This window comes from Passer montanus, unplaced genomic scaffold (genome assembly GCF_014805655.1).
Source record: "Passer montanus isolate IOZ18808 unplaced genomic scaffold, ASM1480565v1 scaffold109, whole genome shotgun sequence".
Taxonomy (NCBI): Eukaryota; Metazoa; Chordata; class Aves; order Passeriformes; family Passeridae; genus Passer; species Passer montanus.
In genome coordinates, this window is record NW_024357502.1 from 1,823,188 (window position 1) to 1,835,878 (window position 12,691).

The 12,691-nt window shown below is 62.5% G+C and overlaps 1 protein-coding gene across 3 annotated transcripts in view; it reads left to right on the top strand.

Moving 5' to 3' along the window:
• Nucleotides 1-213: 213 nt before the first annotated feature.
• VPS16 (VPS16 core subunit of CORVET and HOPS complexes) overlaps nt 214-12,691 on the top strand; it is a 19,057-nt gene continuing 6,579 nt past the window's right edge. The window contains exons 1-18 of one of the 3 annotated variants that reach the window (XM_039723392.1): nt 214-441; nt 518-602; nt 1,202-1,290; nt 1,373-1,467; nt 3,481-3,609; nt 4,116-4,260; nt 4,523-4,638; nt 6,194-6,316; nt 7,434-7,489; nt 8,097-8,186; nt 9,627-9,721; nt 10,389-10,465; nt 10,560-10,691; nt 10,772-10,899; nt 10,978-11,013; nt 12,141-12,249; nt 12,323-12,457; nt 12,532-12,640. In XM_039723392.1, the coding sequence (XP_039579326.1) occupies nt 550-602; nt 1,202-1,290; nt 1,373-1,467; nt 3,481-3,609; nt 4,116-4,260; nt 4,523-4,638; nt 6,194-6,316; nt 7,434-7,489; nt 8,097-8,186; nt 9,627-9,721; nt 10,389-10,465; nt 10,560-10,691; nt 10,772-10,899; nt 10,978-11,013; nt 12,141-12,249; nt 12,323-12,457; nt 12,532-12,640 (1,717 nt within the window). In that variant the 5' untranslated portion in view covers nt 214-441; nt 518-549. The other 2 variants (XM_039723385.1, XR_005629156.1) reach the window with 2 other exon arrangements.

Below are 12,691 nucleotides of genomic sequence, written 5' to 3' on the forward strand. Positions count from 1 at the left end.
CATCTTGGGGCATGGGGACATCCCCTGGGGGCAAGGGACAGCCTGGGGGACAGCGGACACTCTGAGGGGGAAGGGATACCTTGAGGGACACCTGGGTGGAACAGGGGACATCTTGGGCGACACCTTTTGGGATAAGAGGCCTCTTGGGGAACTGAGGACACACTGGGAGACAACGGAGATTTTGGGGGAGAGGGGAAATCTTTGGGGACAGGCGACATTTGGGGGGGACAAGGCCTGTGCCCTCACCCAAGATGGCGGCGGTTCCCCTTTCCCGCTGCCCTCACCCAAGATGGCGGCGGTTCCCCATTCTCCTGCCCGTGCCCACACCCAAGATGGCGCCGCCCAGCCCTGCGTCACGGCGCGACGTGCGGGGCGTGGCGCGCTGAGGGAAGCGCCGGGACCGCCGGGCCCCGATCCCGGTGCCGGTGCCGGTTCCCCTCGGCCCATCCCGATCCCGGTGCCGGTCCCGGTTCCCCTCGGCCCATCCCGATCCCGGTCCCGGTGCCGGTTCCCCTCAGCCCATCCCGGTTCCCCCGTCCCGGCCGCGCCATGGATTGTTACACGGCCAACTGGAACCCGCTGGGCGAGGAGACCTTCTACCGGTGAGGGGCAGCGGCGGCGGCACCGGCCTGAGGGTGCTCGGGGGTCCCGCGTGTGCCTGGGGGGCTCCGGGGTGCCGGGGGTGCTCTGGGGGGTGCCAGGGATGGAATGGGGGTGGCAGGGCTGGAAAGGGGGTCCCGGAGGTGGCCGGGTGGGTTCTGGGGCTGTTTCAGGGTCTGGGTGGACACGAGCCCTGGGCTGGCTGGGGGTGGGGGTCCCGGGGGTGTCTCTGGGGTTTTGAGGGTTCTTGGAGGGGTCTCGTGGTGTACATGGGTGGTGGGGCTGGCTGGGAAGGGCGTCCCGGGGTGGCTGAGGGGTCCCAGGGGTGGTTGAGGTGTCAGGGTGGTCTTGGGGTGGCTGGGAGGAGCTCCTGGGGTGGCTGGGGGGGTCCTGAGGTGGTCCCAGCTCCTCGGGCTGTTCTGGGGGATCCCTGGGGGTCTGTGGGGGTCTCCAGGGTGTCTGTGGATCTTGGGGCTCCTGGGGGTGTCCCAGAACCAGTTTGGGAGTGGGCACTGTCCGTGTCCCCCCCACCCATCCATCCATCCATCCATCATCCATCCATCATCCATCCATCATCCATCCATCCCTCCTGTCCCCTCAGGAAGCTGGAGCTCTACTCCATGGAGTGGGGGCTGCGGGAGGACCTGCGTGACTGTGTGCTGGCAGCTGCCCCCTATGGGGGTCCCATAGGTGGGTGCAGCCCCCCGCGCCCCCCTCCCCGTGCTGGGGCTGTGCCACCAATGGCTCAGGGACTGTCCCCTGCTTGTCCCAGCTCTGCTGAGGAATTCCCGGCGGGACAAGACCCCCAGCGCCCGCCCGCTCCTGGAGATCTACTCGGCCTCGGGGCTGCTCCTGGCCAGTGTCCCGGTGAGCCGGGGGGTGGAGAGCCCGGGGCTGGGGACAGGGAGAGGGGGCTGCCCTGGGATGGGACGGGAGCGTGGGATGGGCTTGGAGCAGGGGAATCCTCTCCCTGCTGGTGAGGGATGGAAGAAGAGGATGGGATGGGGTTTGGAGGAGGAGAATCCTCTCCCTGCTGGTGAGGGATGGGACAGGAGCATGGGATGGGCTTGGAGCAGGAGAATCCTCTCCCTGCTGGTGAGGGACAGGAGCATGGGATGGGCTTGGAGCAGGGGAATCCTCTCCTCTCCCTGCTGGTGAGGGACAGGAGCATGGGATGGGCTTGGAGCAGGGGAATCCTCACCCTGCTGATGAAGGATGGAAGAAGCAGGTGGAATGGGGCTTGGAGCAGGAGAATCCTCTCCCTGCTGGTGAGGGATGGGACAGGAGCATGGGATGGGCTTGGAGCAGGAGAATCCTCTCCCTGCTGGTGAGGGACAGGAGCATGGGATGGGCTTGGAGCAGGGGAATCCTCACCCTGCTGATGAAGGATGGAAGAAGCAGGTGGAATGGGGCTTGGAGCAGGAGAATCCTCTCTCTGCTGGTGAGGGATGGGATGGGGTTTGGAGCAGGAGAATCCTCTCCTTGCTGATCAGGGATGGGACAGGAGCATGGGATGGGCTTGGAGCAGGGGAATCCTCTCCCTGCTGGTGAGGGATGGAAGAAGAGGATGGGATGGGGTTTGGAGGAGGAGAATCCTCTCCCTGCTGGTGAGGGATGGGACAGGAGCATGGGATGGGCTTGGAGCAGGAGAATCCTCTCCCTGCTGATCAGGGATGGGACAGGAGCATGGGATGGGGTTTGGAGCAGGAGAATCCTCTCCCTACTGGTGAGGGATGGGAGGATGGGATGGGCTTGGAGCAGGAGAATCCTCTCCCTGCTGGTGAGGGATGGGACAGGAGGATGGGATGGGTTTGGTGCAGGAGAATCCTCTCCCTGCTGGTGAGGGATGGGACAGGAGCATGGGATGGCTTTGGAGCAGGAGAATCCTCTTCCTGCTGGTGAAGGATGGAAGAAGAGGATGGGATGGGTTTGGAGCAACAGGATTGGGCAGGAGGAGAGTCCTCCCTTCATCCTGTCTGGATCTGGGAGAAGAGCATGGATTGGGGTTTGGAGAATCCTTTCCCTGCTGATGAGGGATGGAAGAAGAAGGTGGAACGGGGTTTGGAGCAGGAGAATCCTCTCCCTGCTGCCCAGGGATGGGACAGGAGGGTGGGATGAGGACTGGAGCCACGGGAACATCGTCCTTCTCCACTGCCTGGGGCTGAGGGGGACATGGGGCAGTGGAGGGACAGTGCCAGGACTGCAGGGACCTGCAGAGCCACAGCAGGTGGGGTGTTGGACCTCTGGATGAGGCGCTGGACCTGTGGATGAGGTGTTGGACCTGTGGATGAGGTGTTGGACCTGTGGATGAGGGGTTGGACCTGTGGAGGAGGGGTTGGACCTGTGGATGAGGTGTTGCACTTTTGGATGAGGTGTTGGACCTCCAGGTGGGGTGTTGGACCTCTGGATAAGGCATTGGACCTCCAGGTGAAGTGTCAGTGTTGGACCTCTGGATGAGGTGTGGTGTCAGCCCTGTGGATGAGATGTTGGACTTTTGGATGAGGTGTCTGTCCTGTGGATGAGGTGTCAGTCCTGTGGATGAGGTGACAGTCCTGTGGATGAGGTGTCTGTCCTGTGGATGAAGTGTCAGTCCTGTGGATGAGATGTTGGACTTTTGGATGAGGTGTCTGTCCTGTGGATGAGGTGTCTGTCCTGTGGATGAGGTGACAGTCCTGTGGATGAGGTGACAGTCCCCTGATGAGTTGTTGGACCTCTGATGAGGTGCCAGTTCTCTGGATGAGGTTTTGGCTTTTGGATGAGGTGTTGGACCCCTGGGTGGGGTGTCCAAGCTCTGGACAAGGTGTCAGAGCTCAGCCACCCCGGGTGTGTCCCTGGAGGGCCATCCCTGGCTCGGGGTGACCCTCCCCGTGCCATTCCCAGTGGAAGAGCGGCCACCTGGTGCACCTGGGCTGGACAGCGGGGGAGGACCTGCTGTGCATCCAGGAGGATGGGACTGTCCTGGTCTACAACCTGTTCTGCGAGTTCAAGAGGCACTTCAGCATGGGAAACGTGAGGGAACGGGATTTGGGATGGATTTGGGATGGATTTGGGATGGGGAAGGTGGGAAGGGACCTCGCAGCCCATCCCATTCCACCCCTGCCCTGGACAGGGACGCTTTCCACCATCCCAGGTGGCTCCAAGCCTGTCCAGCCTGGCCTTGGACACTTCCAGGGATCCAGGAACAGCCACAGCTTCTCTGGGAATTCCACCCCAGCCCCTCCTCACCCTCAAGCCAGGAATTCCTTCCCAAAATCCCACCCCAATCTCATCTTCTCCATTTCCCCTTCATTCTGCCCCTTCTGAGATGCCCTGGGTGGGGTTTGGGGGACGCAGAACCGGCTCCTTGGGGCACCTCGGGGAGCCAGGGGCTGTGCCATCCCTCGGGGAAAGAGCGGGGATCCATCGCAGGGAGCAGAACATTCCCCTCCTCACTGCCTGCATCTGCCGCGCCCCGCGTGTCCCGGTGTCCCCGGTGTCCCCGGTGTCCCCGGTGCCCCCTCCCGCCTGTCCTGCAGGAGGTGCTGCAGAACCACGTGCTGGAGGCGCAGGTTTTCCACACGGAGTTCGGGACGGGCGTGGCCATCCTGACGGGAGCGCTGCGCTTCTCCCTGGCCACCAACATCGACGACCTCAAGCTGCGCCGCCTGCCCGAGGTCCCTGGTGGGTGTCCCCATGTCCCCCTCTGTCCCCTCTGTACTCCACTGTCCCTCTATCCCACATCCCCCCTGTTCTGTCCCCTTTGTCCCTCCTGTCCCCCTCTGTCCTTCTCTACCTCTTTCCCCACTTTGTTCCATGTGTCCCCTCCTTGTCCCCCCATCCCTCAGTGCCCTCTGTCCCCAGTCTGTCTGTCTGTCCCTCCCTGTCCCCCCTGTCCCCGTGTCGCTGTGTGCCCGTGTCCCAGGGTGTCGCGCTGTCCCCGCAGGGCTGCAGAAGCCCCCGCCGTGCTGGACCGTGCTGGCCCAGGACAGGGTGACCATGGTGCTGCTGGCCATGGGGCAGGAGCTCTTCCTGCTGGACAACACCTCCTGCTCCGTGCTGGTGAGGCCATCTGGGATTTGGGACAGCGCTGCACTGTCCCCACTGTCCCTTGGGGTGTTCTGGCTCCTCCCCCTGTCCCCTGAGATTCTCCCAGGTCCTTTTCCCATCCCACAGGATCTTCCCAGGTGCTTTCCTTGTCCCATGGGATGCTCCCAGCTCCTTTTTCTGTCCCATGAGATATTCCCAGGTCCTTTTCCCATCCCACAGGATCTTCCCAGGTGCTTTCCTTGTCCCATGGGATGCTCCCAGCTCCTTTTTCTGTCCCATGAGATATTCCCAGGTCCTTTTCCCACCCCACAGGATGCTCCCAGGTCCTTTTCTCACCCTATGGGATATTCCCAGCTTTTTCCCCTGTCCCCTGGGATGCTCCCAGGTCATTTTCCTATCCCAAGAAATATTCCCAAGTCCTCCGGTCCCTCCTGTGCCCTGGGATGTTCCCAGGTCCTTTCCCTGTCCCCTGGGATGTTCCCAAGTCTGTTACCTGTCCCATGGGATGCTCCCAGGTCCTTTTCCCACCCCACAGGATGCTCCCAGGTCATTTTCTCACCCCATGGGATATTCCCAGCTCCTTCCCCTGTCCCCTGGGATGCTCCCAGGTCCTTCCCTCGTCCCTCCTGTGCCCTGGGATGCTCCCGGGTAATTTTCCTGTCCCATGGGATAGTCCCAAGTCCTTCTCCTGTCCCTCCTGTCCCATAGGATGTTCCCAGGTCTGTTCCTTGTCCCGTGGGATGCTCCCAGTTCCTTTTTCTGTCCCGTGTGATATTCCCCTTAGGATATTGCCAGGTCCTTTTCCCACCCCATAGGATATTCCCAGGTGCTTTCCTTGTCCCATGGGATGCTCCCAGATCCTTTCTCTGATCCCATGGGGTGTTCCCAGATCCTCTCTGATCCCAGATGCCTCCAAGGTCCCTACTGGTGACCCCCCTGTCCTGACCACACCACTTTGGGGTCACTGTGAAACCCCCTTTGGTGTCCCCATTGGTGACTCCCTGTTCTGACCACACCACTTTGGGGTCACTCTGAGCCCCCACTGGTGTCTCCTGGTGACCCCCTGTCCTGACCCTGTCACTCTGGGGTCACTCAGCCCCCGTTGGTGTCCCTATTGGTGACCCCACTGTCCCGGCCCTGTTGCTCTGGGGTCACTGAGCCCCACGGTGACCCTGGTGTCTGTCCCTGTCACTCGGGTGTCACTGAGCCCCAATTGGTGACCCCACTGTCCTGGCCCTGTCGCTCTGGGGTCACTGAGCCCCATGGTGTCCCCGCTGTCTGGCCCTGTCACTCGGGTGTCACTGAGCCCCAATTGGTGACCCCCCTGTCCTGACCCTATCACTCTGGGGTCGCTGAGCCCCGATTGGTGTCCCCCCTGTCCCGGCCCTGTCACTCGGGTGTCACTCTGAGCCCCCCGGTGTCCCGGCGCTGTCACTCGGGGGTCACTCTGTCCCCCGGTGTCCCCGGTGTATGTCCCTGTCACTCGGGTGTCACTGAGCCCCCCGGTGTCCCGGCGCTGTCACTCGGGGGTCACTCTGAGCCCCCCGGTGTCCCCGGTGTCCCGCAGACGCCCCCCGGGCTGAGCCCCTCGGCGGGGCCGTTCCTGCGCCTGGCCGTGTCCTTCACGCAGCGGCACCTGGCGCTCTTCTGCGACTGCGGCACCGTCTGGATGGGAGCGGCCTCGCTCAGGGTGAGCCCGGCCCGCAGGGACTGCGGGGCAGGGGGAGGGACAGCGGGGGGAGAGGGACAGCAGGGAGAGGGACAGCAGGAGAGAGGGACAGCAGGGAGAGAGGGACAGCGGGGGGAGAGGGAGAGCAGGGAGAGGGACAGCAGGAGAGAGGGACAGCAGGAGAGAGGGACAGCAGGAGAGAGGGACAGCAGGAGAGAGGGACAGCAGGAGAGAGGGACAGCAGGAGAGAGGGACAGCAGGAGAGAGGGACAGCGGGGAGAGAGGGACAGCAGGGAGAGAGGGAGAGCAGGGAGAGAGGGACAGCAGGAGAGAGGGAGAGCAGGGAGAGAGGGAGGGCAGGGAGAGAGGGACAGCAGGAGAGAGGGACAGCAGGAGAGAGGGAGGGCAGGGAGAGAGGGACAGCAGGAGAGGGAGGGCAGGGAGAGAGGGAGAGCAGGGAGAAAGGGAGAGAAGGAGAGCGCCTCCACATCTCTGCCTGCGCTGACAGTGATAGTGATAGTAATAGTAGTAATAATAATAATAATAAATGTTTGCATGCCATTGATAATAATTTTAAAAAAACTTTTCCTGCCAATAATAATTATAATAATAACAATAATAATAACAACAAGACAATAACAATAATAATGATAATATTAACAGTAATAGTAATAATAATAATTGTATGTCATTGATAATAATTTAAAAAAAACCCTTTGCCTGCCATTGATAATAATAGTAGTAGTAGTAATAATAATAATAATAATTTTTGCCTGCCATTGATAATAATAAAATCCCAAATCCCAAATCCAGCCCACCTTTCAGCCTTTCCCTCATCCTTTCAGCCAGGAGCTGCATTTTGCCTGCCGTTGATAATAATAAAATCCCAAATCCAGCCCACCTTTCAGCCTTTCCCTCATCCTTTCAGCCAGGAGCTGCAGGAATGTTTTCCCTGTCTTGCTGGGAGCCCTGCTTGCTCCCAGAGCTGGAAGCTCCTGTGGGACCCTCTGCTGGCCCAGCACCCACCCACATTCCCAGTTCCCATTCCCAGTTCCCCATTCCCATTTCCCCCCATTCCCATTCCCCATTCCCGTTCCCCATTCCCAGCTGTGTCCCTCACCCCTCTCCTCTCCCACAGGAGAAGTTCTGCGAGTTCAACACCGGCATCCGATCCCCGCCCAAGCAGATGGTCTGGTGAGCTGCCTGTCCCTGTCCCTGTCCTGTCCCTGTCCCTGTCCCTGTCCCTGTCCCTGTCCCTGTCCCCATCCCTGTCCCTGTCCCTGTCCCTGTCCCTGTCCCTGTCCTGTCCCTGTCCCCGTCCCGGTCCCGGTCCCGTCCCTGTCCCTGTCCCCATCCCTGTCCCTGTCCTGTCCCTGTCCCTGTCCCTGTCCCCATCCCTGTCCCTGTCCTGTCCCTGTCCCTGTCCCCATCCCTGTCCCTGTCCCTGTCCCCATCCCTGTCCCTGTCCCTGTCCCTGTCCCCGTCACTGTCCCTGTCCCTGTCCCCATCCCTGTCCCTGTCCTGTCCCCATCCCTGTCCCTGTCCCTGTCCTGTCCCCATCCCTGTCCCCATCCCTGTCCCTGTCCCTGTCCTGTCCCTGTCCCCATCCCTGTCCCCGTCCCCGTCACTGTCCCTGTCCCTGGCAGTGCCCACTGCCACCTGGCCCTGTGGGACCCTCGTGTGTCCCTGCTCTGGGCTGGGGTCCCCAGGGCTGCCCTGGGCTGGGGTCCCCAGGGCAGTGAGGGTTGGGGTCCCCAGGGCTGTGTTGAGGGGCTGGGGTCCCCGGGCTGGGGTCCCGCAGGTGCACGCGGCCCCGCAGCCGGCAGCGAGCCGTGGTGCTGGCCTGGGAGCGGCAGCTGATGGTGGTGGGCAACGCCTCGGAGTGCATCCGGTATCCTTTGGGGACAGGGGACACCCACGGGCTGCTGCCACCTCCTGTGCCACCCACACTGCTGCCCCTGCGGGTCCCCTTGGTGCCCTGTGCCATGGGATGTTCCCAGGCCCTTTTCTGTCCCATGGGATGTTCCCAGGCCCTTTTCTGTCCCATGGGATGTTCCCAGGCCCTTTTCTGTCCCCTGGGATGTTCCCAGACCCACTCTGGTTTCCAGATCCCTTTCTGTCCCATGGGATGTTCCCAAGCCCCACTCTGGCTCCCAGGTCCTTCCCCTGTCCTGTGGGATGTTCTCAGGTCCTTCCCCTGTCCCATAGGGCTGGGGTCCCCAGGGCTGCTCTGGGCTGGGGTCCCCAGGGCTGCTCTGGGCTGGGGTCCCCAGGGCAGTGAGGGCTGGGGTCCCCAGGGCAGCGAGGGCTGGGGTCCCCAGGGCAGTGAGGGCTGGGGTCCCCAGGGCAGCGAGGGCTGGGGTCCCCAGGGCTGCTCTGGGCTGGGGTCCCCAGGGCAGTGAGGGCTGGGGTCCCCAGGGCCGTGGTGAGGGCTGGGGTCCCGCAGGTGCACGCGGCCCCGCAGCCGGCAGCGAGCCGTGGTGCTGGCCTGGGAGCGGCAGCTGATGGTGGTGGGCAACGCCTCGGAGTGCATCCGGTATCCTTTGGGGACAGGGGACACCCACGGGCTGCTGCCACCTCCTGTGCCGCCCACACTGCTGCCCCTGCGGGTCCCCTTGGTGCCCTGTGCCATGGGATGTTCCCAGGCCCTTTTCTGTCCCATGGGATGTTCCCAGACCCACTCTGGTTTCCAGATCCCTTTCTGTCCCATGGGATGTTCCCAAGCCCCACTCTGGCTCCCAGGTCCTTCCCCTGTCCTGTGGGATGTTCTCAGGTCCTTCCCCTGTCCCATGGGATGTTCTCAGCTCCTCCCATTCCATGAGATGCTCCCAGGTCCTTTTTCCATCCCATGGGATGCTTCCAAGTCCTTCCCCATCCATGGAATGATCCCAGCTCCTACTCCCATCCCATGGGATATTCTCAGCTCCTTCTCCCATTCTATGAGATGCTCTCAGGTCTTTCCCTTGTCCCATGGGATGTTCCCAGGTCCTCTCCCATCCCATGGGATGTTCCCAGGTCCTCTCCCATCCCATGGGATGTTCCCAGGTCCTCTCCCATCCCATGGGATGCTCCCAGGTCCTCTCCCATCCCATGGGATGCTCCCAGGTCCTCTCCCATCCCATGAGATGCTCCCAGGTCGTCCCCCATCCCATGGGATGCTCCCAGGTCGTCCCCCATCCCGTGGGATTCCTGTCACTCGGCGCTGTCCCGGCAGTGCTGGGGTTGCCCCCGGAGCCGTGTCCGTGTCCGTGTCCGTGTCCGTGTCCGTGTCCGTGTCCGTGTCCGCCTGGATGAGGATTCCTACCTGTGTCCAGCCCTTAGCACAGCCCAGCTTTGTCCTGGATGAGGATTCCTACCTGGTGCCCGAGCTGGACGGGGTCCGGATCCTGTCCCGCAGCTCCCACGAGTTCCTGCACGAGATCCCAGGTGAGTTCCCTGCCCTCCTGGGCCCTGGGATGTGGGAACCTGGCACGGGAATTCCCAGAGGAGCTGTGGATGCTCCATCCCTGGGAGGGTCCCAGGGCAGGTTGGACACGGGGGCTTGGAGCACCCTGGGGGGGTGGGAGGTGTCCCTGGTGGGGCTGGATGGCATTTAAGGTCCCTTCCCATCCAAACCAGTCTGGGATTCTGCAGCCAGGCTGGGAGAGCTGGGAATGTTCCCCTGGAGAAGGGAAAATTCCAGGGAATGCTCAGAGTCCCTGCAGGGGCTCCAGGAGAGCTGCAGAGGGACTGGGGACAAGGGACAGAGGGACAGGACACAGGGAATGGCTGCCACTGGCCAAGGGGAGATTGGGCTGGGATCTGGGCAAGGAATTGCTGGCTGGGAGGGTGGGCAGGGGCTGGGCTGGAATTCCCAGATTTTCTGTCTGCCCCTGGATCCCTGGGAGCATCCAAGGCCAGGTTGGACATTGGGGTTGGATCCACCTGGGGTAGCAGGAGGTGTCATGGATGGGGTGGGCTTTAAGGTCCCTTCCCAGCCAGCCCATTCCACAATCCTGGTGCTGTGGGGTGCTGCCAGCTCCTGGCAGTGGGATCAGGTGCCAGCCCCGGGCTGGAGCAGCCCCTGATCCCCGTTGTGTCCCCATCCCTGCAGAGGCCAGCCAGGAGATTTTCCGCATCGCCTCCATGGCTCCGGGCGCTCTGCTGCTGGAGGCACAGAAGGAGTACGAGGTACATCCCCTTCCCAGAGAGCCCCACTGGGATCTGTGGGCTGGGATCCCAAGGGATCTGTGTGCCAGGGCTTCCCATTCCCCTTTTCCTGCAGAAGGAGAGCCAGAAGGCCGACGAGTACCTGCGGGAGATCCGGGAGCAGCAGCTGCTCCCCGAGGCCGTGGGCCAGTGCATCGAGGCCGCGGGCTACGAGCACGAGCCCGACACCCAGAAATCCCTGCTGAGGGTGAGCAGCAGCAGCAGCAGGAGGAGGAGGGAGTCTGAAGCTGAAGGATTTTCCCTGATTTTCCCCCCCTGATCCCACAGGCAGCTTCCTTTGGGAAGTGTTTCCTGGATAAGTTCCCCCCGGAGGGGTTCGTGCGCATGTGCCAGGACCTGCGGGTCCTCAACGCCATCCGGGACTACCAGATCGGGATCCCGCTCACCTTCACCCAGTATCCTCCTGCCTGCAGTGGGGTCAGGGCCTTCCCGGGGCACCTGTGATCCCAAATGTGCCTTGACTGTCCCTACAGATACAAGCAGCTCACCATCGAGGTGCTGCTGGACAGGTGAGAGCCCCACAGCCCCGGGAGCATCCCGAGCCTTCCCGTGCTTCCCATCCCAAATTCTCTGTGCCAGTGTCCATCCTAATGTCCTCATCCCGTATTGCATATCCCAAAATCCTCATCCCACATTCCCCATTCCAAGGTTCCCATCTTTCAATCCCTATCCTGAATTCCCCATCCCACCTTCTCCATCCCGCAGCTCCCATCCCATTCCCATATCCAGGGGCTGAGCAGCTCCAAGCACTTGTGGACCCCTATAAATCCTGTCCATCCCACATTCCCCATCCCAAATTCCCCATCCCAATGCTTCCCATCCCACATTCCCTATTCCACATTCTCCATCCCACGTTTCCCATCCCACATTCCCCATCTCTCAGTCCTCATCCTAAATCCTCCATCCCTCATTCCCCATCCCACATTCCCAATCCCAAATTCCCCATCCCACATTCCCCATCCCTCAATCTTCATCCCTCCTTCCCCATCCCAAATTCCCCATCCCCTCCGTGTCCCCTGACCCCTCCATGTCCCCTGATCCCCAACACGTCCCCTTGACCCCTCATGTGTCCTGCTGTCCCCTCCATGTGTCCCCTGGCCCCTAATGCGTCCCCTTGACCCCTCATGTGTCCTGCTGTCCCCTCTAGGTGTCCCCTGGCCCCCAATGTGTCCCCCTGACACCCCTGGTGTCCCCTGTCCCCCCCTGGTGTCCCTGTCCCCCTGGTGTTCCCTGTAGCCCCGTATCCCCCTGACGCACCTGGTGTCCTCTGTCCCCCTGTGTCCCCTTTCCTCCCATATCCCCCTGACCCCTCCGTGTCCCCCTGGTGTCCCCTGTCCCCTTCATGTTCTCTGAGCCTCTGTATCCCCCTGACCCCTCCGTGTCCCCTGTCCCACCTGGTGTCCTCTGTCCCCCTGTGTCCCCTTTCCTCCCATATCCCCCTGACCCCTCCGTGTCCCCCTGGTGTCCCCTGTCCCCTTCATGTTCTCTGAGCCTCTGTATCCCCCTGACCCCTCCGTGTCCCCTGTCCCACCTGGTGTCCCCTGTGCCCTGACGTCCCTGTCCCTGTGTCCCCCTGCCCCCTCCGTGTCCCGCTGGTGTCCCCTGTGCCCTGACGTCCCTGTCCCCGTGTCCCCAGGCTGGTGCTGCGCCGCCTGTACCCGCTGGCCATCCGCATCTGCGAGTTCCTGCGCCTGCCGGAGATGCAGGGCGTCAGCCGCATCCTGGCACACTGGGCCTGCTACAAGGTGAGGCCACACCCCGGGGGCACCCCAGCCCCGCCCCGGCGACACCTGGGGACGCCCCTCGGTGTCCCCGCAGGTGCAGCAGAAGGACAAGTCGGACGAGGAGGTGGCCCAGGCCATCAACCAGAAGCTGGGGGACACGGCGGGCATCTCCTACTCGGACATCGCCACGCGCGCCTACGACTGCGGCCGCGCCGAGCTGGCCATCAAGGTGGGCTGGTGGCCCGGGCAGGGCACGCGGGCTGGCACTGCCACCCCCGGGTGACGCGGCCGTGCCCTGCCCAGCTGCTGGAGTACGAGCCCCGGAGCGGGGAGCAGGTGCCGCTGCTGCTGAAGATGAAACGGAGCAAGCTGGCCCTGGGCAAAGCCATCGAGAGCGGGGACACCGACCTGGGTGAGGGACAGGGGAGCCCAGGGGGGGCTGGGGTCCGGGGGGGGCTTTTGG